Source organism: Coenobita brevimanus, chromosome 29 (assembly GCF_032717465.1).
Source record: "Coenobita brevimanus isolate Jiangsu-jjx chromosome 29, ASM3271746v2, whole genome shotgun sequence".
Classification (NCBI taxonomy): Eukaryota; Metazoa; Arthropoda; class Malacostraca; order Decapoda; family Coenobitidae; genus Coenobita; species Coenobita brevimanus.
In genome coordinates, this window is record NC_136982.1 from 38451763 (window position 1) to 38479228 (window position 27466).

Consider the following 27466-nt stretch of genomic DNA (forward strand, 5'->3'; position numbering starts at 1 on the left):
CAACGCTCCTTTATATCCTCATTCGTCAGCCTGTCTCTCCACGTGACTCCACAGGCTCCTCTTAAATAACTCATTTCCACTGCTCTCACTCTTGACTTGTGTCCTTCCAACAATGTCCAAGCTTCACTTCCGTACGATAGAGTTGGTATCACAATACTGTCATGTAGTAACTTTTTCACTTCCATGCTCACTTCCCTGTTTCTTATCACTGCTTTCAAGGAACCAGCAACCTTTCTTCCCTGCTGTACCCTTTCAAGCACTTCACCCTCCAAACCTCCATCCTTACTCATCACACTACCCAAATACTTAAACGTACTCACATTTTCCAATTCCTCACCATCTAACCTCGCTGTACATTCACTAACTTCACCTCTGTCAAAGACCATCACTTTACTCTTCCCTACATTCACCTTTAGGTTCCGTTTCTTACACACTCTCTCAAACTCATCCACCAAGCCTTGCAGCTCCCCTTCGTCTTCACTCTACAACACAGTATCATCTGCAAACAACAGTACAGGGAGTTTCCAAACACTATCCTCTCTCACCAGGGCCACTCCAACATCCACTACCCTACCTTGTACCTCTTTTATTACCCCATCCATGTACAGATTGAACAACCATGGAAACATGACACATCCCTGTTTCAACCCAACTTTCAAAGAGAAAAATTCACTTAGTTCACCATCCACACGCACTGCAGCCTTCGCACCATCGTACATACTCTTCACAGCATTCAACAACTTCCCATCTACTCCATATATTCTTAACACTTTCCACAATCCTTGTCTGTCCACTCTGTCATATGCTTTCTCCAAATCCATGAAAGCCGCATACAACTTCTTTCCCTTCTCTAGAAACTTTTCCACTAAAGATCTAAGAATGAATATCTGATCTACACAACCTCTTCCCTTCCTAAAGCCTCCCTGTTCTTCTCCAACTAATTTCTCTGTTCTTTCTCTAACTCTGTCTATAAGTATCCTACCATACACTTTTCCTATTATACTAAGAAGACAAATGCCCCTGTGATTACCACACACTTCTTTTTCCCCTTTTCCTTTGTACAAGGGAATAATTATACCTGACTTCCAATCCTCCGGGACTCTACCTTCCTCCCAGGCCAATCTGCACATCTTCCACATCCATTCTACTACTTTCTCTCCCCCATGCTTCAGCATTTCACCACACACTCCATCAATTCCTGGGGCTTTCCCCAATTTAACTTTCTTCATTGCTTCCACAACTTCTATCCTTCTGATTTCTTCCTGTCTTCTCACCTCCCTCCTTCTCCCAGCCATTCCCCAGCCACTTATACTCGCATTACTTCCATCCTCTACGTTCAACAATTCCTTAAAGTGTTCTCTCCATCTGCTCACTTTTTCTCCCTTCTCCACTAGTAATCTACCATTTTTATCTTTCACTCCCCTGCTAACTTCACTTCCACCCTGTCTTACTCTTTTCACTTCTCTCCAGAACATTTTCTTACAGTCCCTCCACTTTACACTCAAATTCCTTCCAAATTCCTCATCCACTCTCTTCTTACTCTCTCTTACTAATCTTTTCCTCTCTCTCTTCCTTTCCACATATAACTCTCTCTTCCGCCTCTCAACTTCTTCCACGCCCCTATTTCTCACCCATTCATTGTATGCTTTCTTCTTTTGTGCCACAGCCTGTTTCACCTCTTCAGTCCACCACGCTGTTCCTTGCACCCCCCTCCGTCTTCTCTTCCTTCCACACACCACATCACATGCTGCACATATTTCTTCTGTAAATATCTTGCACACACCTTCCATGTCTCCCATCTGCTCCAATTCATATTTGCCCAATCGTTCCTCCACTTCTCTCTTATACTCTGCCTTTTTCTCATCCTCTTGTAACCTTTCCACTCTCCTTGCAACTCACCCCCAGTGCGTGGGTTTCGTTCCTAACGTGGCGCGCTCGGCGCAAAACCGTGTAAGTTTTAACTACTCCTTATTTTGCTCCCTGAATCTCCTAAACGTGGTGTTTTGCTGTTATCTGCCATTGGTAATCAATATGAAGCACTTTAAGTGGTTAGAAGGTTTATTTAATGTTACTGTATAACTTACAAATACAGTACTTCACATCAAAACTTCAATATACAAATACCTAAACACAAGGCAACATTCCGATGCCGAAACCATTCGGCTTCGGAATGTTGCCTCTTGTTTACGTATTTGTTTGTCGAAGTTTTGCTGTGCAGTACTGTATTTGTAAGTTTTAACATTAAATAAACCTTCTAACCACTTAAAGTGCTTCATATCGATTACCAATGGCAGACAACAGCAAAATACCATGTTTAGGGAGTCTGTGGAGCAAAATGGTTTCTGGACTATTCGCTGTCAAGCCAGTTCGCCGTCACAACAATAACAAGACAACATAGACTTTGATGAATCCCCCTGAAATATAGTTATTAAAGTATTGATTAATTAATATTAAGTATATTTATAAAAGTATTGATTAATTAATATATTTATAGAATGACGGGGAATCATACAGGGTGCGAATTTTCCTGATGGGGAATCGTTCATGTTTTGACGGGGAATTGACATGATGGCGAATTGTCTTGGAACCTACCGATCGTGTGTAATCTATAACTGGTTACAAGGCTTTATTTAATGCTTTAACTTTCTTTAAGTGCTTTAATTTACAAGTGCATACCAGAATAGTAAATATTTAACTTACAAATACAGTACTGTGGAAAAGTAGTACAGCAAATATTTAACAAACAAATAAAAAAGGTAATATTCTGATGCCTATCAGAAAACTGGTTATAAGACTTTATTTCTTGCTTGAACGTTATTTAATAATACTTTAACTTGCACATAAACTTACCAGAACAGTACTGTAAATATTTAACTTACAAATACAGCACTGAGGAAAAGCAGTACAGTGAATCACATCACATGATCAAAACAAACCGTGCGTACTGAGCTGATGTTCGAGGATTTGGCCCATCAAAGGCCTCTCTTGTGTAAATATATAGTTTTCGTAATGGTTCTTTAATCTTACGTTATCTTATACATATCCCAGCACTAACCGTGTATAATTGCAAGCACGTTTGGCGAGAACGTGTTCCAGGCGAGTTTACTGTATATATATACAGGTAACTCGTACGGAACACGTGGGTTTCGTTCCTACCGTGCCGTGTTAGGTGCGAAATCGCGTATATTTAAACTACTCCATATTTTGCTCCCTAGACCCCCCAAATGTGTTGTTTTGCTGTTATCTGTCACTGGTAATCACTAGAAAGCACTTTAAGTGGTTAGAAGGTTTATTTAATGTTATAACTCACAAATACAGTACTCCAGAGCAAAACTTCAACACACAAATACTGTACGTAAACACAAGGAAACATTCCGACGCCGATCATAGGTAATCTTATAAATCAGGTTAACTGGTACCAGTGCTTTAACTTACAAGCACATACCAGAACAGTACATATTTAACTTAGAAATGCAGTACTGTGATATCGAATGATTTCAGTACATAATCTCTTAGGAATGGCTGGAAAAAAAAAATGTTATGAATACATTTTCACCTTTTTGATATATGTTTATGGTAGTTTCGAGTTATTTTTTATGTTATCGTTGTGCCCATGCTTGGAAAAGGGAGCGAAAGAGTTGAATTTTCAGTCCTAAATGAGAAAACTGCACGTCCTCCAAGGCTAGACTCTGCCACGGGAGAATAAAGTGGAGGGTCAGTCCGATTAGCAATAAGGAAGTTGTGTCACAACTTCCAGCTCCCACACCACGAGTATGGCTAAAAATAGAATCGTAATGCAGTTTCAGAACTAACAATAAGTCTAATTATTACGAATACAGATACAAAGCAGAAATAAATACGTTTACAGACGGGGAAAACGTACTTCTTCCGTAATAACATGTTCATCTTTCTCTATCATTTTACCTTGTTATTTTCGCAATATATATTGCTGTCTCGTAAACAGGGTGGTTGTTTGTGTTTTGCAAGGGAGGAAAAAGATTGTATTTTCTGTCTGGGTCGAGATAATGGGTGTAACTGTGTGTGGTTAGGCATGGCCACGAGCGAAAAAATCGTACATCCACTCATCACGATATCAGGTGGTGAACTGACAGACGACACACGAGAGGGTGAAGTCAAGGTCAGTCTCATGTCCCAGATTTTCGTTCATTTCCCGAAAGTTTTCACAGTTTTCTACAATTTGCATTGCATCAAATGATCCAAACCATTACAGCAAACCTGAGCAAATAGGTAAAGATACCAAGACAAAAATGTATTTTTCTCTTATTATGTCTTTAACGAACAAACTAAAAAGGCAATATTCCGACGCCGATCATGGGTAATCATATAAATCAGGTTAACTGGTTACAAGGCTTTATTCAATGCTTTAATTGCTTAAAAGTACATACCAGAACAGTAAATATTTAACTTACAAATACAGTACTGTAGAAAAGCAGTACAGTAAGAGTTTAACGAACAAACAAAAAAGGCAATATTCCGACGCCGATCATGGGTAATCATATAATTCGGGTTAACTGGTTACAAGGCTTTATTTAATGATTTAACTTTATTCAAGTGCTTACAAGTACAGTACATACGAGAACAGTAAATATTTAACTTACAAATACTGTACAGTACTGTGGAAAAGTAGTACAGCAAATATTTAACAAACAAATAAAAAGGCAATATTCTGACGCCTATCGGGTAAACTGGTTATAAGACTTTATTTCTTGCTTTAACGTTATTTAATAGTACTTTAAGTTGCACATAAACTTACCAGAACAGTACAGTACTCTAAATATTTAACTTACAAATATGTGCTACTGTACTCGGGAATGTCTCACTCACTGAATAATTTCCCGCCTAGATCGTCACATAATCAAAACAAACCGCGCACTGCGGTGACGTTCGAGGATTTGATCTTTCAAAGGCCTCTCCTGCGTTAATTTGTAGTTTTCATGATGGTTTTTTAATCTTATATGTATCCCAGTCCTTACCGTGTATAATTGCGAGCGCGTTCCGTGAGATCGTGTTCCGTGCGAGTTACCTGTATATATATATATATATATATATATATATATATGTATACATATACTGTATACACTGTATATATATATATATATATATATATATATATATATATACAGTATATATATATTTCACTCTCATCTTAAATGTTGGGACCAACTGCTTAGCCCCGGGCTCCTACGCTTCTCATGGGGCAATGTAGGATTGGATGATGGATGGATGGATGTATATATATATACAGTACATCCCCCTAGTACACGCCTATATGGGCGGCAGAGGACGTCGTGTACTAGGAATTCGCGTACTGTGAATACATAAACTTATGGGAAAAATTACATATGGGCAGCACCCCCCTTCATGGGCAACACTTGAGACACCTTTCAGACCTAAGTATTGTACTATACAGGGAAACTATCCAACAGTGCTGGGCAAGTGCGTATACACTTGCGCGAAGCGCAATTGCGCGCCATTGCACTCCGGTGAATATAATTTGTGCATTGCCCACTGCATGAGACCATGTGCAATATTACGCTTGCGCACCGGCCTTTTCATGTGCGGAAGTGCAATTTTGTGTGTGTGTGTGTGTGTGTGTGTGTGTGTGTCCGGCTCTGGGCATAGGCTTCACAGCCTGCTTTCAAGGCCCAGTAGTCCTCCTACATACCGCACACCTCTACATGTCACCACTTCGGCGCTAACACCCACCGTCCATATTGAATACATGCTAGGGCTGTCTCATACAGGACTGGTGTATTGGTATTAGCGGGGGTATTTTTACGACATGTCGGCGGGTCATCTGGTAGATCAGTAAAGTCTGATTTTTATGAAATTCAAATCCTAAACTCTTCCCTGCCCCAGTGGGATTTGAACCCAGGTCCGTTAGGACTACAAGCCACCTCTCTACCGATTGAGCCACCGCCTCCCCCTTGCGCTTGCACAACTAAATTTGCGCTTGCACACCTGTCTTGTGGATAGCGCGCTGCGCAGTGCAAGGGACACGTGGGCTTGGGAGCCTCCCGTATGTCTGGACAAGGAATGGGAGAGGCTCGGGTGGGTCGCGATGGTTCTGCTGGGGGGAGGCGGGAGGGATGGAGGGTAATAGCATTTCTTAAAATGCTTCAACAGAGATAATGTATTTTAATATTTTTAAAATTACTGTATTATTATTAGTAAATAATCTATCTATCTATTGCCAGACGCCTCAATCCCGTTTTGGGTGGCCACAAACAAATCGCCTCCACGTCGCCCTGTCCCCTGCCATTTCACTGCCCTGCTTCCTACTCACACCCCCCTCTCTCATATACCTCTCCACCCCATCCCTCCATCTCATCCTCGGCCTCCCCCTCCCTCTTCCCCCCTCCACCTCACTCACATACACTCTCTTCATCAGTCTTTCACCCTCCATCCTCTCCACATGGCCAAACCACCTCAGTGTGTTCCTCATAACTCTTCCTATCACATCCACACCACAACACTCCTTTATTATTAGTAAATAATAATGAATTAAAAATACATTATTTATTAAGAGCAGCATATGCAATTCCTTACAAAAATCATTAAAACATATTATTTAAATCAAATACCCACAGCCTAATAATTTATTATTAGGCTGTGGATATTTGATTTAAATAAAATGTTTTACTGATTCTTGTAAGGAATTACACATGCAAATAAAAGTAAAACTGGCAACATCACAGCCTTTGTTTCCCTGCCCCTCCTCTTCGCAGCTCGCTCACTCCTGTTTGAACTTCCACAAGTGAAAAAGTTACTACGTGACAGTATTGTGATACCAACTCTAATGTATGGGAGTGAAGCTTGGAGCTTGTTGGAGGGACATAAGTCAAGAGTGAGAGCAGTGGAAATGAGTTATTTGAGAGGAGCCTGTGGAGTTACATGGAGAGAGAGACTGACAAATGAGGAAGTGAAGGAGTGTTGTGGTGTGGATGTGGATGTGATAGGAAGCGTTAGGAGAAACGCGTTGAGGTGGTTTGTTCATATGGAGAGGATGGAAAGTGAGACTCTAACGAGGAGAGTGTATGTGAGTGAGGTGGAGGGGGGGGAGAGGGAGGGGGGAGGTCAAGGATGAGATGGAGGAATGGAGTGGAGAAGTATATGAGAGAAGGGGGTGTGAGCTGGGAGCAGGGCAGTGAAATGGTGGGGGACAGGGCGACATGGAGGCGATTTGTTGCTTGTTTGTGGCCAGTGGCCACCCCTTACATGATTTGGGAGTCTAGCAATAGATAGATAGATAGAATAATAATAAATAAAAGTTAATAGGCTAATTTGTTTAGATATCTCAATATTTTACATAATTCCCACAAATATACGCAAATGGTTTGCGCTAGCGCTTAGCGACATTGCGCAAGCTAAATATTAGATTGCGCACTTGTGCAAATTGCAAGTAATAAAGAATAATAATTAAAAGTAAGTATGCTAATTTATGTAAATATCTCAATATTTTACAGTAATTCCCACAAATATATCCAAATGGTTTGCGCTTGTGGCTTGCGACATTGAGCAAGCTAAATATTTGTCAGATTGCGCACGAGCGCTTGCGCAAGGTAGTGAACTGTGGATTGCGCATTGCGCTTGCGCAAGGTCCTTCTTCGTTTGCGCTGCCCACCACTATCTAAGACATATTACCTAAGATAAAGTAAACCTACAAGATCTTGGTTTACTAGGTAAATCATTGGTGGTAGGTGGTGGTGACCATCATCCACTCACTTGATGTAGTGCTGCCTACTTCTTCCTTAGCCTTTATCATTCTTTTTCTGTGCCTGTCCTTCTCTCTTCCTGTGTCTTCCATCTTTCCTGGCACTTCTTATTCCTCTTCTTTCCTTTACAGGTGGCCTTACATTGAGTGACAAGCCAAATGGTTTCCTGTAAGCCAAGAAACATTGACAACACTGGGTGGTAACCATATAACCAACCCATACATGCTCCCTACGTGTCAAGAAGTTGGTTAATGAAGAATTAGTGCCCCTCCCTATAAAACCAATAACTCAAAGTCAAATGGCCACCCCTTACGGGATAATGGCGTCTGGCAATAGAAAGATAGATAGATAGATCTTTACATGTTATCGCTTCTTGGGGGGGCAATATCGTGTACTTGGGGTAACCCCAGATTTGGGCCACTCTTCGCTGCCCGTCTCACTTACAAGGAGTTCAATTCGCGTACTTAAAAAAAAAAAGAAAAAAAAAAAAGGCCCTCGCGTACAAGGAGGATCGCATACTTGGAACTCGCCTACTGTGGGGATGTATTGTATATACAGTCGGCGCAGTGGAAGTCTGGACCCTCTAATTCGCACCATATATTTGGTAGGGTCCAAGAAATATTGTAGGAAAATTCCTGTAGTTGGTGGATTTTTTTCTGGTGGTTTCTAGCGACTTTACAGGCTTACCAGCACGTGCTGTGAGTTTATGAGCTCAGTGCCTGCCTGACTTTGGATGGGAAAGCACGTCAGATTTTCCTGTCCTGCCTGGCCTTTGTTAATTTAAAAGCTCTCGTTTTCACACCCTCTTCTGCCTTAGTGAATCATTGGAGATGGGTCCCAAGCCACTAACTGATGTTGAAAAAGACCGAATTTTAACCATGAGAGAGGAAAATGTAAAAATTAAGGATATTTGTATTCGAACTGGGTGAGGAAAATCTACCGTTATGTCACTCCGTGCTGCTGCCCGCTACCTGCTAAAAAACACAATTCCCCAACATAAAGACAGGTTAGGACCTAAAAGGAAGACATCACCAACTACAGACAGGTTACTGAAGCAAGCTGTGATAAAAAACCCACATTTGACTGCTAGACAACTGAAAGATATGTACCCACAATTGCTGAAAGATGTGTCTGAAAGAACCATACAGCATCGACTTCATACAGACTTCAAGATCCCCAGCCGTACTGCTGCACTGAAGCCTCTCCTTAATTTTTACATTTTCCTCTCTCATAGTTAAAATTCGGGCTTTTTCTACATCAGTTAGTGTCTTGGGACTCATCTCCAATGATTCACTAAGGCAGAGGAGGGTGCGAAAATGAGAGCTTTGAAATTAACAAAGGCCCTGCAGGGCAAGAAAATATGACATGCTTTCCCATCCAAAGTCAGGCAGGCACTGAGCTCATAAACTCACAGCACATGCTGGTAAGCCTGTAAAGTCGCTAGAAACCACCAGAAAAAAATCCACCAACTACAGGAATTTTCCTACAATATTTCTTGGACCCTACCAAATATATGGTGCAAATTAGAGGGTCCAGACTTCCATTGTGCCGACTGTATATATATGTATGTATGTATATGTATATCATCATCATCATCACGATCACCCGTTTGAGTATCCACTGCAGGACTGGCCCATCCCAACCAAAGTGGGGACGATACAGACAATGTATCTCTACCAAGTGGCTTAGGCTGTCTGGTAGAGACTGTATGTAGAGTGAGAAGAGCTTCTAAGTGTAATTGTAGTGTTGGAGTGGCTTTGGATATGTGTGTAGAGTGTTGTGAACCAAGTGTAATCGGCATGTGCAAGCTGACTGGGTGCAAGCATATTTTATAGTATGCGACACTGTTTCAACCACAGCACCCCTGATATCCGCCAAGCAGTACATGGCCAGGAGAACGCTCCCAAAGTTTTTTACCCTGGCGGGGCGCGAACCCTCGTTCTCCAGTGTTCGAAAATGCGCACTTTACCACTGTACCACAGAGGCTCCATGTATATGTATAAACACGTATGTATATGTATATACACGTATGTATTTGTGTGTGTGTGTGTGTGTATATATATATATATATATATATATATATATATATATATATATGGTAGGTGGGGGCGCTCACCATCCACTCACTCAATATAGTGCTGCTCTCGGGTGTCTGCCTGTCCTCTCCTCCATCCTTCTTTCCTTCCATCTTCTTCTGTCTTTCTTTCCTTCATTCTTTCCTCGTCCTTCTGCCTACGGGTGACTACACTCCCTCTTCTGTCTTTCATTCCTTCATTCTTTCCTCTTTCTTCTGCCTATGGGTGACTCTACACTGAGTGACAAGCCAAATGGTTTCCTGTACACCAGGGAACCAATTAATACGCTGGGTGGTAACCATATAACCAAATTTTGGCGCCTGGTGATTTAGTGGGTAATTATTGTGCTCCAGTCGGATTGAGCCGGTGAAGGTTTATATCCAAGGGGTGGTTGGGGTTTATTGCTCACGTAATGCCACTCAGGGATGAGTGAGGTTGGTCACTCTCATCATAAATGTCAGGACCAACTGCCTAGCCCCGAGCTCCTACGCTTCTCATGGGGCAACGTAGGATTGGATGAAGGATGGATGGATGTATATATATATATTGAGGGGGGAGAGAGAGAACAAACAATATGGGAAAATTGTGCATTCCCTTTGTTTTTCCTGCTGCTCAAAATCTGAGTTATGACAGGGAGAGGATTGTAACTATGTTGGATTATTTAAATCTATGGGTACTTCTGCTTCTGGGAGAATTACTGAGTGCTTTCCTTGTTTGTAATGCTGTCACTTTCCTTCTAGATGCATATCTTATCAAAGAGAATCACTTGTTTGCCAAAAACAAAAACAAAAAAGCATAACTTTCAGCTTGGGTGCATTGAGAAGAATATGAGAATCATAAATTGTGAAATATGTACTTGGCAGACTTTTGTCCCTGATTCGACAGTAAAGGACAAGTTTACTTGATATTTAATTTCCTGTATTTTTCACTTGCATGTGCTGGCTAATATTCCTAAGCTTAGAGAGATTTTGTATTTTTTTCTGTTCAGAGATGCTTTTTATTTAATTTGTCAGGAGGGAAGTAATGGACATGCTCCTAGAAGTGAGGTAGATTCAGTGGAATAAAAGAACTGTTTTCCTTGACAAAATCACAGAGCTTAAAGTGTACATAGTAGTACTTATACTTTTATACTCTTTCATAGATGTACTTTACATTTCAGAGCAAAATTAAAGTGAAATATGACAACAAATACACAATTCCTGACAATAATTAACCACCAAACAAACTTAAAATTTGATTAAGATCCTTTATGAATACACTACTTCCACAGATAGCAAATTTGTAAACTTTATGGAGTATTAGCAGTGTATTATATTTCATATATAAATTTGTTACTTTTATAACTTCCCCAGGATGGTGAGGGCAACACGGCACTTCACATGTCTGCCAAATGTGGGTTTGAAAAAACATTGAAGACTTTGCTGGACATGGGAGCACAGCCAAATGTGCAAAATCACAGTGGAAATACACCTCTTATGCTGGCTGTTAAGAGAAAGAGGTTTGGTTGTATGGTAATATTAAGGGAGGCAGGAGCTGATATAACCATCTGCAACAAGGATCAGAGAAATGTTTTGAACATTGCTGCATTTGTCAATGCAGAGGAGTGTATGGAGTACTTGCTGAAGGAAGCTGAACTGAGGGAGAAAATAGATGAGGAAGATAAAAATGGGATGACAGCACTCTCAATAGCAATTAAGAGGAAGCATGACAAATGTGCCAAGTTATTGCTAGAGGCTGCACCCGAAGTACATCTTAGTAAGCTCAGAGACTCGCTTCTTCATCTCACCGCGAAGATAAATATGCCAGACCTATTAAAACTGCTACTTCATAAAGGCCTTCCAGTAAATGATAAGAACAATGAGGGCAGGACTCCACTTCATGAAGCTGCTGAGAATGGGTCAAGGGAGGCATGTCTGCTTTTACTGCGTAGAGGTGGTGACAAGAATGCACGGGATGGTGAGGGGAAGACAGCATTGCATCTGTGTGCTGATCAGGTTCATAAACTTCTTAGTGAGCTTAAGCTGTGTGGAAGATTGCATTTTATATACAGTAGGACCTCCCTAAGTCAGACTTATATGTATAGAAAACTCCCTTAAGTCAGGTGCAATTTTGGTTTGCTTGCACTGTTTTTTCTGGTCATTTTTTTGTTATATGCATAGTATATAACCCTTCTGTAAGGAAAAAAAAAATATATTTTTCTGAAGTAACTACCCACGAGGGGTTTAAGAGCTTTTTTTATTTTATTTTTTATTTTTCTTTTATTTATTTATTTATTTATCATTATTTTTTTTTGTTTAGTTAAAAGATTGTAATTCCCCCTGGGGATGGGGTAAGTCAGATTTGCAGATAAGTCAGACAGGCTTAAGTCTCAAGTACTGTAATCTAACTTAAAGAAGTTTTACTTGTATTTGCTCATATAGCAGTCACATGCTTCACAACCAGACAATAGTAAAGTGCTTATTTTATACTTATTATTTTCAGCCACAAACAGTAGTTGCTAAGTGTTTTTATTGTTGTTATTAGAGGAACATTCACTAGCTTTCCGGCTGTATGTAAGATGGAGTGTTGTAGTTTTATGTATACTCATTCAGCAGCAAAAACATTTCGTAACTAAGCTAGAGTGAATGCTTTTGAACTTCATTCATTCATTCATCATCTAATCCTGTGTTGTCCCATGATGAGCATAGGAGCCCAGGGCTAGGCAAGTTGGTCCTGGCATTTAAGATGAAAGTGACCAGCCTCACTAATCCTGAGTTGCATTACATGAGCAGTGAGCCCCAACCACCCCTAGGATATAAACCTGCACCGGGTTATTCCAATTGGAGTGCCTTAATTACCCACTAAACCACCAGGTGCCCAAATTTGGTTATATTGTTACCTCCTGGCATAGTAAATGGTTTCCTGGTGTACAGGAAACCATTTGGTTTGTCACTCAATGTAGAACAACTGTAGACAGAAGGAAGAGGAAAGAATGAAAGAAAGATAGACAGAAGGGGAAGTAAGGAAAGAAGGAAGGAAGAGAGGAAAGGGCAGGCACCTGAGAGCAGCATTACGTTGGGTGAGTGGATAGTGAGCACCCCCACGTATCACTAAAGTTGTACAAACTAAAGTCATCCACCCTGGAGGTAGAACATGTGATTCAGTGCTGCTCACAAAATACTTCACTTGAAAAACCTAACCCCTCTCCATTCAAAGATGTTGTGATCCTTCATGGCACTATACTCCGTTTACCTTAACATAACCCACATTTTTGTTCCGTTGCAACTAATTCTGTGCCTTTCATTGGCAGAATAATACAGTACTTTGGCTCTACATCCTGTGCATAACACTTCTCCATGACTAACATCATATTCTAGTATTAACCTACTGTTACATTTCATTACTCAGAAAGGAGAGATATCAATGATAAGCCAAGTTAGTGTAAAAACGGCACAGGTTACACTTTTGAGAAGGTTACTTGAATGGAACCAGTCACCCAGCAGTCAAAAATGGACCCTGTAGTTTCATTGCCACCTTTGTTTGTCATGCATTTAGAAAAGTTGAAAAATAAATAAATAAATAAATAATCAGTTACTGATTTCTTAGGTAAGCTCATTTCATGTTCACTTAATAGTTTTAGAGGGAACAAGTGTTTTATATGGCTTGACTCCATTGAATTGGCTCAACCTGGCTTGAATTGAATTGTCTTGGCCTTTACTAGCATATAATATTAGGTGGGGGCACTCACCATCCACTCACTCAATGTAGTGCTGCTCTTGGATGACTGCCCTTTCCTCTCGTCCTTCCTTCTTTCCATCCTTCCTCCACTGTCTTTCTTTCCTTCATTCATCCTTCTGTCTATGGGTTACTCTACATTCAGTGACAAGCCAAATGGTTTCCTGTACACCAGGAAGCAATTTACAATGCTGGGTGGTAACCATATAACCAAATTATGGCACCTGGTGGTTTAGTGGGTAATTAGGGCTCTCCAGTCGGATTGAGCTGGTGCAGGTTTATATCCAAGGGGTGGTTGGGGTTTATTGCTTATGTAATGTCACTCATGGATCAGTGAGGCTGGTCATTCTCATCTTAAATATCAGGACCAACTTGCCTAGCCCTGGGCTGCTACGTTTCTCATGGGGCAGCACAGATATAGATGATGATGATGATGTAATGGATGGTGTAAATCCTGAATGTTGCTTGTTTATATATTTATGTTCATTCATACAGCTCTCAAACTAGAGTGAATATCCCAGCATCTGTGCACTGATGAGGTGTAGGTTTAGAAACCTCCTTGAGCTTAACTCCTTTTTTCATTCATTCATTCATTGCCAGACGCCATGTATCCCAAACGGGGTGGTCAAGGGCTTAGAGGTAATTGTTTTACAGGGAGGGGCACTAATCCTCCACCAACCCCACTCGACACGTAGGGATGCCAACAGCATCTGGTGTTCCCAGGCGGTCACCCATCCAAGTACTAACCAGACCCAACGTTGCTTAACTTCGCTGATTGGACGGGAAGCGGTGTACTCAACGTGGCATGGCCGTTGGCTTAACTCCTTTTGCCTGATGATATTTCCTTATTTTACTAATGTTACAACCAGATAATTTTATTCACCTTAGGAAAGATCTAAAGTACTTAAGGGGGTCACTGGAGCAAAACTTAACTTTTCCAGTTCAAAAATGTACTCCACTTTATCTCAATGTACAGTATTCCATTTTATTTATACACTAATTACCTATTTCAGTATATTGCCATTTCTTCCATTCCCAAATACTCATAAATTGCTCTTATACTTAGGTTTCACACAAGTGCAACAGTGCCAGCGATGAAACCATCATGCAAGGCTCTCATAACCTCATACTAACCATCTTGCCCTTCAGAATGCAACTAGGTTCTCCAGTAAACCAGTGTTAAATAAAATGTTTAGCATTGGTTGAACAGACTGTAAAGAGAAATTACCCTATCTAAATACAGTAGCTGACCCGTGCACTGAGATAGCAGCTTTCATACTGTTTTATTGTTGTTAATATCATTTGATTAAGTTTGGGAGAATTTTGGAAATGAACAGTTTAGAGTTACCCTTCATTAATCACTTCACTACCAGGGTTTTTCCCTAGTATGTCTGGTTAAGGATAGAATTTGAAATGACATCACCTTATTTTCAGCAGTCAAAGGAGTTCGAAAAATATATTCGTGATACCAAGAAATAAATGTCATCAGTTTATGGAGGGACTGCTGGTGGTGAAAGGTTTAGTGAAGGTTATATGCAAACCCTACTGTTAGAAAGTCTCTCCCAAAATATTATAATTCCCAGGAAACTGAATGACACTTCACTGGATTCAGTGGGTTAACCCATTCAGTACAACTGTATGGTGCTTTTTTTTTTTTTTTTTTTTTTTTTTTTTTTTTTTTAGCTGAGTCACACTGTAGAGAAGTTTGTAAAACCTATATGTAATGTATTAATTCCAGAAAGTATCTTAGGATGAATGTAATTGTCTGAGATAATAAGGAAAAATTTCATAGGAGTGAAGAGTGTTACTACTAACTCTCAGGCTCATGTGACTCATTCTTAGCTGAATAAATTAGCTGGCATTAGCAGGAATGGAATACTAGAGTTGTGACTATGGGAGTTGAACAGAATTGTCTGGCATTAGCTGGATTAGAATAGTTGAGTTGTGATCATGAGAGTTACTGTAACAGTATTAACACTCAGACTCTCAGACTCACTCAGTTGAATGAAATGAAGTGACTTTAGGTGGAATGAAACATAAGAGAAGATACAAGTCAATTTTATTCTTACTGTCCCCAGACTGTTCAATACAGCTTAGGGGAGAGTTGCTGAATATGAGGAGTTCCATTTAACTGCCATTAACCTCTTCACCAGTGCTGAAAAGAGACAACTTCATATGGTGACAGTGATATAACCAGATGGTTCAACTGCCTTGTTTTACAAATGCTCCTCAAGTATGTGTACTTCCCTGTTCCCCAAAAGGAGGATGGTGGACTGCAGGAGGACAGCCTCAGCCTACAGTCCATCGAGTTCATTTCAGTTGAGCCTAGGGCTATAACTACAACATCTGCAACCTCTTTGCTATAGGATGACTTGATCTTGTCCAGCTGAAGCCAGACAATTTTATTCTGCTGAGTGTGTGTGTTTTTTTCTGCCACCATTCCCACTGTCAAGGTAGGGACAATTGCAGTATTTTATGACAGGCAAACTCAGTAGCACCCAATGATATTGCTTAGCTAAAATTGAGTAATGAGACCCTGAGAGTGTTATTACAGTCACCATTATCCCCTTCATGTTTAGGACAACTCTAGTCCAGTATTTTATTCCAGTTGATGTTAATATAGTTGGTTTGTTTTCATCTGACATAGATCTGTAACCAATTTCAGCTCAGTTGATTGCCAAGTGTACTGTACAGTAGATGGACTTGAGGGTTTATTTGACAAGTAATCAGGAAGACTTATTTCTATCTCAAAAGCTCATCGAATTTCATGCAACCACAGCTTACCAAGTTGTGAGACTAGGCCAGTTTCCTCAGTTGAAAACAAATCAGCTATACATGAGAATATTCAGCTAAAGGTGAGTTGTAGAAGCCCGAGAGGGAGTCATAAGAGCCTGCAAGTGAAACACACTGGCCTGGAAATGAGTCACAGGAGCCTAAAAGTGAGTTGCAGGAGCCTAAAAGTGAGTTGCAGGAGCCTGAAAGTGAGTCCCAGGAGCCTGAAAGTGAGTCCCAGGAGCCTGAAAGTGAGTCACAGGAGCCTGGAAGTGAGTCACAGGAGCCTGGAAGTGAGTCACAGGAGCCTGAAAGTGAATCACAGGAACCTGAAAGTGCATATCAGGAACCTGAAAGTTAGTCACAGAAGCTTAAATGTGAGTCATAGGAGCCTGAATGAGTTATACATGATCACTGTTTTCCCAGGGCCACACGAACATCCTGCGACTGCTGCTGAAGAATGGCGCTGACAAGCGGCTGGGTGACAAGAAGAATTTAACAGCCTTACATATTGCTGCAGCCAAGGGTCACCTCGAATGCTGTCAGATTCTGGTCAATGCTGACAAGGGACTTACGAAACTAAAAGATACTAATGACAAGTATGCCCATAGCTATGCCCTGAAAAACAACCATCTTGAGGTTATCCAGTTCCTGATTGAGAACTTACCTTACAAGAATCCAAAAGTCATGCCCCAGGATCTACAAAAGGAGATCCACAAGTACACACACAAAGCATTAAAACAGAAAAACAAGTAAGTTTAATTGACTTTTGATAGTGAATGGACCTCTCCTCCAGTAGAATGGGAAGTGAGTCATGGTATTCGGTTATTTCTTCCTCTGTTATTGAAAATTTGGTTTTTAAGAATCCAACACTACCAAAGAAGATTAACAAATACAGTACATGCACAAGGTACTAAAGTAGAATGGTAATAGTAGTAGTAGTAGCAGCAGTAAGTAGCAAGTAGTAGCAGCAGCAGTAAGTAGCAAGTGGTAGTAGTAGTAGTATAGTAGTAGCAGCAGTAGCAGTAGTAGTAGTGGTGGTTACAAGTGAGGGCAAAGCCCTTGCGAATCTGTCAAGTGGCATTTTCTCATATGAGCAGCCTGACCAGGCCCAACCTTAATGCTTTTGAGAAGCTTATATCTCAGCAACCACAGGTCTGATCACGGCGTGGTTTGCACTATATGACAGCCCAATTCTTTAAGATTTGTTTTTGACATGTTTCATCACACCCAGGTGGTTCACGTGGCACATAACACATGCCAAGTGCAGCATGTTGAAAATCTTCAGAAGAGGGCCACAGGCCAGACAGTTTGTCTTAAAGGCATAAAACTTAGTAGGTAGATTGCCATCAATATACTCTAGGCAACCTCAGGTTGTAAGGTGGCATTTCAATGGTTTTGGTTTTAAATTGTCTAGCTTGTACCTCATCGACAAAGGTGTTTTACTGGTAGTAGTAGTAGTAGTTGCAGCCCTAAGTTCATCTGGAATGTGAACCCTGTGGACTGCAGGCTGAAGTTGTCCTGAAGTCCACCATCCTCTTTTGGGAGCATAGGAAAGGAACTGAGGAATGTTTGTATAACTGGGCAATGAAGCCACCCACTTATATCAGTGCCATTACATGAAGGCTCCCATCCAAAGCACCAAGGCAAAAAAACAAGTAATTTATGTATAGTAATGCAATTGCTTTTGCAGACAAGTGATCATATTCTCTTTTTTTTGTAGGAGGTTGGAGAAGGGTGCCTTCACATGGTGGCACTAATATAGCTGGATGATAGAGCTCCCAAGTTATGCAAATGTCCCTTAACTACTTCCCTATCCTCCAAAAGGAGAATTGAGAGCTGCTGAGGGGGGCAATTTCAGCCTGCAGTCCACTTGGTTCATGTCTCGAACCTGGGGTAACAACTATTCAGTAGTTACCATGTCCTTCGTAACAAGTTACTTCTACATGATACACTTTAATACTGTATTCTCATACAGTATATATTATTTTGATATAGATATATGTCATTATTCTCAGTGATTAAAAAGTTTTGTAACATCTTGGCTGGTATTTAGTACGGTACCGTACACTGGAATATCTTGCAGGATTGTTAATGATGCAAGCTGTGTGATGCCTTGTGTATTCTTGTGTGATACAAAGTGGCTTATGGCTCTCAACCTGTAAATGTTATATACTCTCCTTTCCCTGTCCTTTCTTCAAAAACAAATCTTAGGTATAATTGTATTCCTTTCATAACTAAGGCTTGCATTTGCAGGAAGAACAAGAAACATGTGACTATTTTGTATTTTCATTTCCTGTCCATTCAGTGAAAAATCTTAGGTCCATGATACATGAAGGTGTAGGCCAGGCCCTAATTTGATAGTCAGTTTTAAAACACCTGTGAAGATAGGAAATGGTACGATTACAATTTTTTTTTAAATAACAGAACAGAGGAAGGAAAAACAAATGAAATAAGAAAATAATCCATACACCAGACTACTGGCATCCTTCATTCATAAAAAAATCTGTAACAATTGGACATGGACAGCTGTAGGTTGAAGTTTGGGGGGAAACAACTCCAGGAAAGCAAGTTCCAGAGAGATGCATTTTGGGGAATAAAAGAATTCTGATCATCAGAAGTTCTGCAATTTATTGGCTGTATGACATTCAAATCATGAGCATTACCAGATGCCCGTGTAGCACAAGGGAAGGCATGGAGTGGTGGCACAATGAATGCAACTTCATCTGAGCGTTTGCCATAAAAGTACAGCTACTGCAAATTGACTCAGGACCTCCCCCCACAAGGTATTAAAAAACACACAAATCATAGTATATGGCAATGTTTTTCATGAAATGCCATTCTTCTTCTCCTTTCGGCTCTCCCCTTAGGGGTCGCCACAGCAGATCACCCATCTCCATCTTACTCTGTCTTCTGCATCTTCTTCTCTTACACCTACCACCTGCATGTCCTCCATCACTACATCCATAAACCTTCTCTTTGGCCTTCCTCTCTTTCTCCTGCCTGGTAACTTCATTTGCAGCAGCATCCTTCCGACATACTCCTCATCCCTCCTCCGCACATGTCCAAACCATCTCAGTCTCGCCTCTCTAGCTTTGTCCCCAAACTGACACTGTACGTGTGCTGTCCCTCTAATATGTTCATTTCTAATTTTGTCCAACCTCGTCACTCCTAGTGAAAAATGCAACATCTTCAATTCTGCTACCTCCAACTGTGCCTCCTTTCTTTTTGTCAGTGGTACTGTCTCCATTCTGTACAACATGGCTGGCCTCACTTCAGTCTCATAAACTTTCCCTTTCATTTCTGCAGAGACCCTTCTGTCACAGATCACTCCTGTCACCTTTCTCCACCCACTCCAACCCGCTTGCACTCTGTTTTTTTTTACCTCTCTACCACACTGTCCGTTACTTTGTACAGTTGACCCCAAGTATTTAAATTCATCTACCTTTGCCACCTCTACACCTTGCAGCCTCACGGTTCCCCTGTCATCTCTCATTTACACACATGTACTCAGTCTTGCTTCTGCTTACTTTCATTCCCCTTTTCTCCAGTGCATATCTCCATCTCTCAAGCTCTGCCTCAGCTTCCTCCCAGCTCTCACTACATATCACAATGTCGTCCACAAACATCATTGTCCACGGAGGCTCCTGTCTAATCTCATCTGTCAATCTGTCCATTACCATTGCAAACAAGAAGGGGCTCAAGGTCGATCCTTGATGCAATCCCACCTCCACCTTGAAACCCTCAGTCATTCTTATTGCACATCTCACTGCTATTACACTATCGTCGTACATGTCCTTCACTGCCCTCACGTACTTCTCTGCCACTCCTGACTTTCTCATACAGTACCACAGCTCCTCTCTCGGTACCCTATCATAAGCCTTCTCCAAGTCTATAAACACACAGTGCAACTCCTTCTGGCCTTCTCTGTACTTCTCCATCACCATTCTCAAAGCAAATATGGCATCTATAGTACTTCTCTCTGGCATGAAACCAAATTGCTCCTCGCAGATCCTCACTTCTCTTCTCAGCCTAGCTTCCACCACTCTTTCCCATATCTTCATTGCATGGCTGATCAGCTTTATACCTCTGTAGTTGCTGGAGCACTGCACATAACCCTTATTCTTGAAAATCGGAACTAGAATACTTTTTCTCCGCTCCTCCGGCATGCTCTCACCCTCCAGGATTTTGTTAAACAATCTGGTAAACCACGTCACAGCCATCTCTCCTAAGCTCCTCCATTCTTCCACTGGTATACCATCTGGGCCCACTGCCTTGCCATCCTTCATCCTCTTCATGGCATTCCTCACTTCCTCTCTGCTGATCTCTTGCACTTCCAGTCTCACTACCTCCAACTCTTCCAACCTTCCCTCTCTTATATTTTCTATATTAGGATGCGAAACAACCGAACTCACCGGACTCAGACTTCCAAGTGAGCGGGCTCCGCCTGCATACCGCAAGACCCTTCCGATGACGTCACCACTCGGAACGTAACAAGTGTGTGCGCACACACACACTAACAGCAGTATGCACTAACACTCTCGTCCTCTCTTCTTAAATTGATGAAAGATCCCAAGGACGAAACTGAATGGATTATTGACATCCTCTACACACTATGTATCCAATACATAGACTTTTGCTTAAGCACCATTAAGGCCCAGTCTGTAACCATATACAGATATGTGGTGTCCCTTGAAGTATTATAATCCTTCTAGTCCCGGCTGACTGCTGCACGCAGCTGCCCGGTCGAGGCACCTTTTTTGGTAAGACTGCAGCCAGTTGTTGTCATGTATCCACCCAAGACACTTCATCAATCTCCCCTTGCTCCAACATGTCTTGTAGTACAGCAATATCAATGCGCAATCTTCTGTCTTCTACACTCCTACAGAAGTAAAGGGTGTCCACCAGACTCTTGTTATCGACGAAACACTTGATCTTGAAATCTCCATATCCAGAAACCTCATGCAATATGTTGGTGAGATATACAGCAGTTTCAGCACATTCAAGCAGCACCAATGTTTCAGCAGATAAAGTAGATTTGACGACCCACCTGATCTTTCTAGTCTGCCAGAATAAGGGACATCTTGCCCCGCTAGCATCTCGTAGGAAGATCACAAAGCCTCCCTGAGACCCATTGCCTACAAGGTTGGCAAAAGAGGCATCTGAAAAGCACTCTATATAACATTCATCGAGTGGCCCCATTCTTGGAATGTATATTTTCATGTTGTCAGTCTTCACCTTTGCGATCACCTTGTTGAGCCTAAGCAAATCTGCTACGGTAGCTCGGTTGCTAGTCATACTCAGCTCACACACATCAGAGGCAATATCTGGTCGAGTGTGTGTGGCAGTCTAATTGAGCAGCCCAATTAGTGCTTGGTACTCAGTTTTCTCTGACTCAGACAGCTTTCCTGATTTTACTGCTGCTCGATGTCTGCTCAGCATGACTGGTTTAAAAGATGAAGCGTACTGGAACTGGTCAAGTGTTATGGTGCCATCGCTGTTGGAGATGACATTTAGACCAACGTATTTGAAAGCTTTTGATTCCGAACTGCTGATGAGGAATATTTGTCTCAAACTGTGTATCACTTGCTGCTCGAACTCACGTGTACCAGCCCAAAGGAAATCATCGACATAAATGCATATACAGTAATGCCTTCGATCGTGCCCCTATTACTCCAAGAGAACAGTGCTGAATCCAGTGATGACACTTTAGCTCCGAGACTCAACAACTGATCTTTAACGCGCAGGTACCAATGCTTAGCAGCATCACAAAGGCTGTAAACCGTTTTCCTTAGTCTCCGCAGCTTACTGTTTGCATATTCAGGCGGAGGACGTAAATGAACAACTCGCTCAATGTCATTACATTGCAGATAAGCAGCTTTCACGTCCATAGCGTGGCAGTCCCATTAGTTGGTGGAGGCAAAAGAAAATGCCAAAACGCACAGCCTCTTTTGAGCATGTAGGAGAGTCTTTGTGGAGATCCACGGTGTCGTCCTCAAATCCTCTGGCAACTACACGGGCTTTAACAATCGGCTTCTTGTTTTTCATTTTTTCTGTCACAACCCATCGAACCGTTATGGCATCTTGCCCAACATCATCTACTTCCTCATACATGTCATTATTCTGCCAGTTTGTAATTTCTTTTTCCTTGGCGCATAATACGTCCTCAGAGTTGAAAAGAACAAGCATCTCTGCTTCATCATCAACTACTTCCCATGTGCTGAAATCATTTTGCAGATCCACCCAATCAATATTGCCATCAGAGTCCCTCTTCAAATTGTAGCTGTGTTTGTACTTTCCAGTGGCTTTTCCCTCCCAACTCGCAATCCCTCCAGTCACCAACTCTCCAGTTTCTGTATGTATTCCCTTTATACGTTGACCAACAGAAACCTTGAGAGGCTCCTTAACCGGAAGAGAAACTGTTGGAGGCTGATCATCCAGAACTGCACCATTTTCTGACTCATCATCCGGTGGATAGTCATTCAGTACTTGCGAAGAATCGTCATTAGGCTTCTCTTGGACTGCACTGTTCTTATCATAACTACTGACGCTGTCTCCAACTGTAGTATTTCGTTCTGTAGCACATGCTAGACAACACACATGCACTCACATGTAGACACCGCCGTGTCTCACCAGAATTTGTTTTCCATCTCTGCCTATTACGATTCCAGGACCATGCCATTTATGACTGTCATTTCTTTTGTAGAAGACCTCATCTCCATTTTGGATGTCGTTTAAGTCACTCGAACGTATGTTGTGCCACAGAGCCCTAGCCAAACGTTCACCCGATTCAGTCTTTATAAATTCTTGTCTTGCTAAATGAAGAACATTCAAATTGTCCCTCACAATTTTTGATGGTGATGTAGGTTCCAAGGCTGGAGGATCATTTGCATACACATTAGGCAGGCCAGGGTTTTGACCAAAAACAAGTTGGTTAGGAGAAAAATCTGCATAGTTGGTGAGAGCATTTCTTGCCGATACTGCCCAAGCCAAGGCCACATCCAAGTCACACATGCTATCAGCCATTATCTTCCTAACAATGTCACCTATGACTGCATATTGACGCTCACATACTCCGTTGCTCCATGGACTCTCTGCAGACGTCGTCATGATCTTGATATTAAAGGCCTCTCCCAATGCTCGTATTTCAGCATTGTTGAATTCACACCCATTATCTGTAAGAATTTTTCCAGGTGCGCCAAACAGAACAATCCAGTTCCGAAATACTCCTTTGATAATGGTGGTCGCACATTTGTCCGCACTTACTATCACGGTACAGTACTTGGTTGCCAAATCAACAAGGACTAAGAAATAATGCCTTCCCCAAGCTTTCAGATCCATAGCTATGGCTTCATTAAACTTAGATGCCATGGGCAAACTGACTACGGGTCGAGGCTTATCTCTCTTGTGCCTACAACAGACTGTACATGCATCAGATACATCCTTGATAGCTTGCTCCAGTTCTGAACTTTTAATTCCAGCATCTGTAATAAGTCTGATTAGTTTAGCCGATGCTGGGTGTCCAAATTGCCTGTGAAGCTTTGAAGCCGTTTTGTCTACATCACCCCCAAGAGATGCCAGTGCGATCGTTTCACAAAACTCTTGGCCTAGTCACAAAGAAATTGGAAGCAAGTAATGGCCTGAAGATGAGGGCTTCAAATTAACGATAGTTCCACAAATTTTGACCTGGTCACTCAAAATTAATGACCATTTTTGCTTTTTTCATGGAACGTTTGTTCAGCAGCAAGGGAATATTGCAGCTCACCACATCAGTCACAATGGTTGCACGCATATTTCCAATGTAGCAGGGCAGAGTTTGAGGGAAGAAACGGTGACACCATCAGCGAAAGTAAACGTTGAGGATGACTTTTCTTCTATTATAGCTTCACGTTCGTAATCACTGAGCTCACTTAGATAGCAATTGATCCATTCAACCCCACACACACTTGTAGAACACCCTGTGTCTAGAACAGCACATTCCTTAGATTCTTCTACTAGCGTCTGTAATTTACCTCTACTAGTGGTATCATCCGCATAGCCCATAAATAATGACAGATGCATGTTTCATAATTTTCTTCTCGACTGCCTTTATTGTTGTATGCATCTGGACAGTCACATGCCCAATGAAATCAAGAATCACATACTAAACACCTCGACACCTTACCATCAGGCCCGAGTGGGTTCTGCCTCCTGCCAGTGGATGAGCATTGGGAAATTCTAGCAGACACAGTTGAACGGCCATCACCACGACCTCGATCACGTACTGCACCACCCCGAAACCTTGTCCCTCCTCATCACGTACTTCTAACGTAAAACGTTTCCTCACCCCCGACTTCATCACTTCAAAAAACTGGTTCACTCTTCACCTCACTGGCAGACACCAATGCATCGTTCTGCCCACAAATTTCCCCAGTGAAAATACGATTCAGGGCAGATTTCATACTTTCGTAAGTTACCTCAGTTATCGCAGACATCACTAGTTGTTCCTCACTATCTGAAAGTTTGCATGAAGCCAGAAGCATAAAAGCCATCACAGAATTAGTTAGTTGCATGTCCTGCTTCGTAAATTTAAAATAAACATGCTCGAATTCTGCCACGAACTTACGAATATTCATATCACCAGGTCTTCTGAAGTTGTACAATTCATGAAAAGATGCAAACTGCCGATGTCCTTTGTCCACGAGAAATAAACCGTCTAGTTTGTTCAACAAGGTCTAGACACCATTGTCATCTTTCAGATCAGCAGCGTCAATTTCTGAAGACGCCACCCTCGCTCTTCCTGAATGAAAGGTGAATGGCTAGAGCTTGCATCTTTTTCGGTAAGTCCGTCAGTTCACACCGTATATCGATGTCCTTCTTCCAACTTTCATACGCAGAATCATTTTCAAGTTTTGGAGGCCACTTAGTTGAGCACGACGCCATTATGCCCGAACTACGCTCTGCTACCAGTATTAGGATGCGAAACAACCGAACTCACCGGCCTCACATTTCCAAGTGAGCGGGCTCCGCCTGCATACCGCAAGACCCTTCCGATGACGTTGCCACTCGGAACGTAACAAGTGCATGCGCACACACACACACTAACAGCAATATGCACTAACATTCTATATTCATCAACTCTTCGAAATTCTCCTTCCACCTTCTTCGTACACTCTTCTCACTTGTCAGTACATTACCATCTGCATCCTCTATCATTCTAACATACTGCACATCCTGCCCAGCTCTGTCTCTCTGCATGGCTAATCAGTTCAGGTCTTTATCCCCTTCTCTGCTATTCAGCTTCTCATGTAGCTTCTGGTATGCCTTTTCTTTTGCCTTAGCAACCTCTTTCTTGGCTATGTTCCTCATCTCCTTATACACCCGAATGCTGTCTTCGTCTCTGTGTCTATCTATATTCTTCTTTGCCTGCTTCTTCCTATTTATGCTATCCTGTACTTCCTCATTCCACCACCAAGTCTCCTTGTCTTTTCTCCTCTGTCCCGATGTCACCCCAAGTACCTTCTTGGCTTTCTCTCTCACCACTTCTGAGATAACTGCCCATCCGTCCTCGTCTTCCCTGCCTCCGAAAGCCTGGCTCACCTCATCCCTAAATTTACTACTGAAGTCTTGCTCCTTCAGCTTCCACCACCTAATCCTTTGGTTCAGCTCTCACTTTCCTCCTTGTCTTCACTTTCAGACTCGTCTTCCAACCAACACCCTATGCTGTCTTACTACACTGTCCCCTGGCACTACCTTACAATCACTGAATTCTTTCAAATTGCATCTCCTACATAGGATATAATCTATCTCCGACCTCCTTCCCCCACTCTTGTACGTAATCCTGTGCTCCTCCTCCTTCTTGAAATAAGTGTTTACCCCAGCCATCTCCATCCGTTTTGAAAAATCAACAACCATCTGACTCTCAGCGTTCCTCTCCCCGACACTGTACCTGCCTATCACCTCCTCATCACCATTATTTCCTTCCCCAACATGCCCATTCAAATCCACTCCCATAACCACTCTTTCCTCCCTGGGTATGCTCTGAATCACTTCCTCTACTTCACTCCAAAACTCTTCCTTTTCCTCCAAGTCACACCCACTTGTGGGGCGTATGCACAGATGATATTAATCAGGACTGCCTCAGTTTCCATCCTCAAACTCATTACTCTACCCGACACTATTTTCACCTCCAGTACACTATCTATATACTTTTCCTTCACTGCCACTCCTACGCCATTTCTCCTCCTATCCATGCCATGGTAAAACAACTTGAACCCTCCTCCAATTGTCCTCGCTTTACTTCCCAGCCATTTTGTTTCCTGCACACATAGTATATCCAACTTTCTCCTCTCCATCGTATCGGCCAGCTCTCTCCCTTTACCCGTCATCGTGCCCACATTCAAAGATCCCACTCTCATCTCCACTCTTCTACTCTCCCTTCTCTCCTGCTTCCTCTGGAACTGTCTTCCTCCTGTTCTCCTCCTCTCCTTCCTTTGTCCAACAGTCACATACTTTCCACCGGCCCCCTGTTGGACAACAGCACCGGTGGCGGTCGTTGTTAACTTGGGTCACGACCGATCCAGTATGAAGTTTCCTTTTGTGCTCCGCATATTGAGTTGGCTAGGGTTTTTATGCCAGATGCCCTTCCACGACGCAACCCTCCCCATTTATCCGGGCTTGGGACCGGCACTGAGTTGCATTGGCTTGTGCCCCCAGTGGCTGAGTTTTTCCATGAAATGCCATTCATTAATATGAAATCACATTTCCCTTGTTTTTCAGGGCCAGTTGGATGCGTTTTGGAAAGGAATCACCTAGATCTCTAAAGTAATCATTGGACATTTCTTTGCACTAAACATCTGTCAGTTCAGTCTTAAGGTTTTTCAGATTGTGTGTCTTCTTCTCTGCCATGATATTCTTCATCTTTGCCTAGCAGTTTTCTATCGGATTAAGATACAGACTCGTGCCAGACCAGTTGAGGATCTCAATCCGATTATCCTGAAGCCATTTTGTCATCTTTCTTGACTTTTGACATGGAGCTGAATTGTGCATGAAAAAGTTACACCCATCAATGGCAAAAAAGTTTAACAAATGATCTTTCAGAACCTGAATGTACCAGCCACCATTCATCATCAAGTTCTTAGGAAGAAAGTAGAGGCCTCCCCTTCCCATTTCACCTGAGAAACAGGCCCA

The 27466-nt window shown here is 42.0% G+C and overlaps 1 protein-coding gene and 1 non-coding gene across 2 annotated transcripts in view; one reads left to right on the plus strand and one right to left on the minus strand.

Moving 5' to 3' along the window:
- Positions 1–27466, plus strand: part of LOC145395007 (transient receptor potential cation channel subfamily A member 1-like) — a 128434-nt gene that overhangs the window by 61454 nt on the left and 39514 nt on the right. Inside the window, exons 7-8 of the mRNA XM_080268752.1 lie at positions 11164–11805; positions 16724–17049. Coding sequence (XP_080124878.1) covers positions 11164–11805; positions 16724–17049 — 968 coding nt within the window. The remainder of the gene's footprint in view (positions 1–11163; positions 11806–16723; positions 17050–27466) is intronic.
- Positions 14224–14342, minus strand: LOC145395104 (5S ribosomal RNA). Its single transcript, XR_013896535.1, has one exon. It is a non-coding gene; the product is annotated as a 5S ribosomal RNA (ribosomal RNA).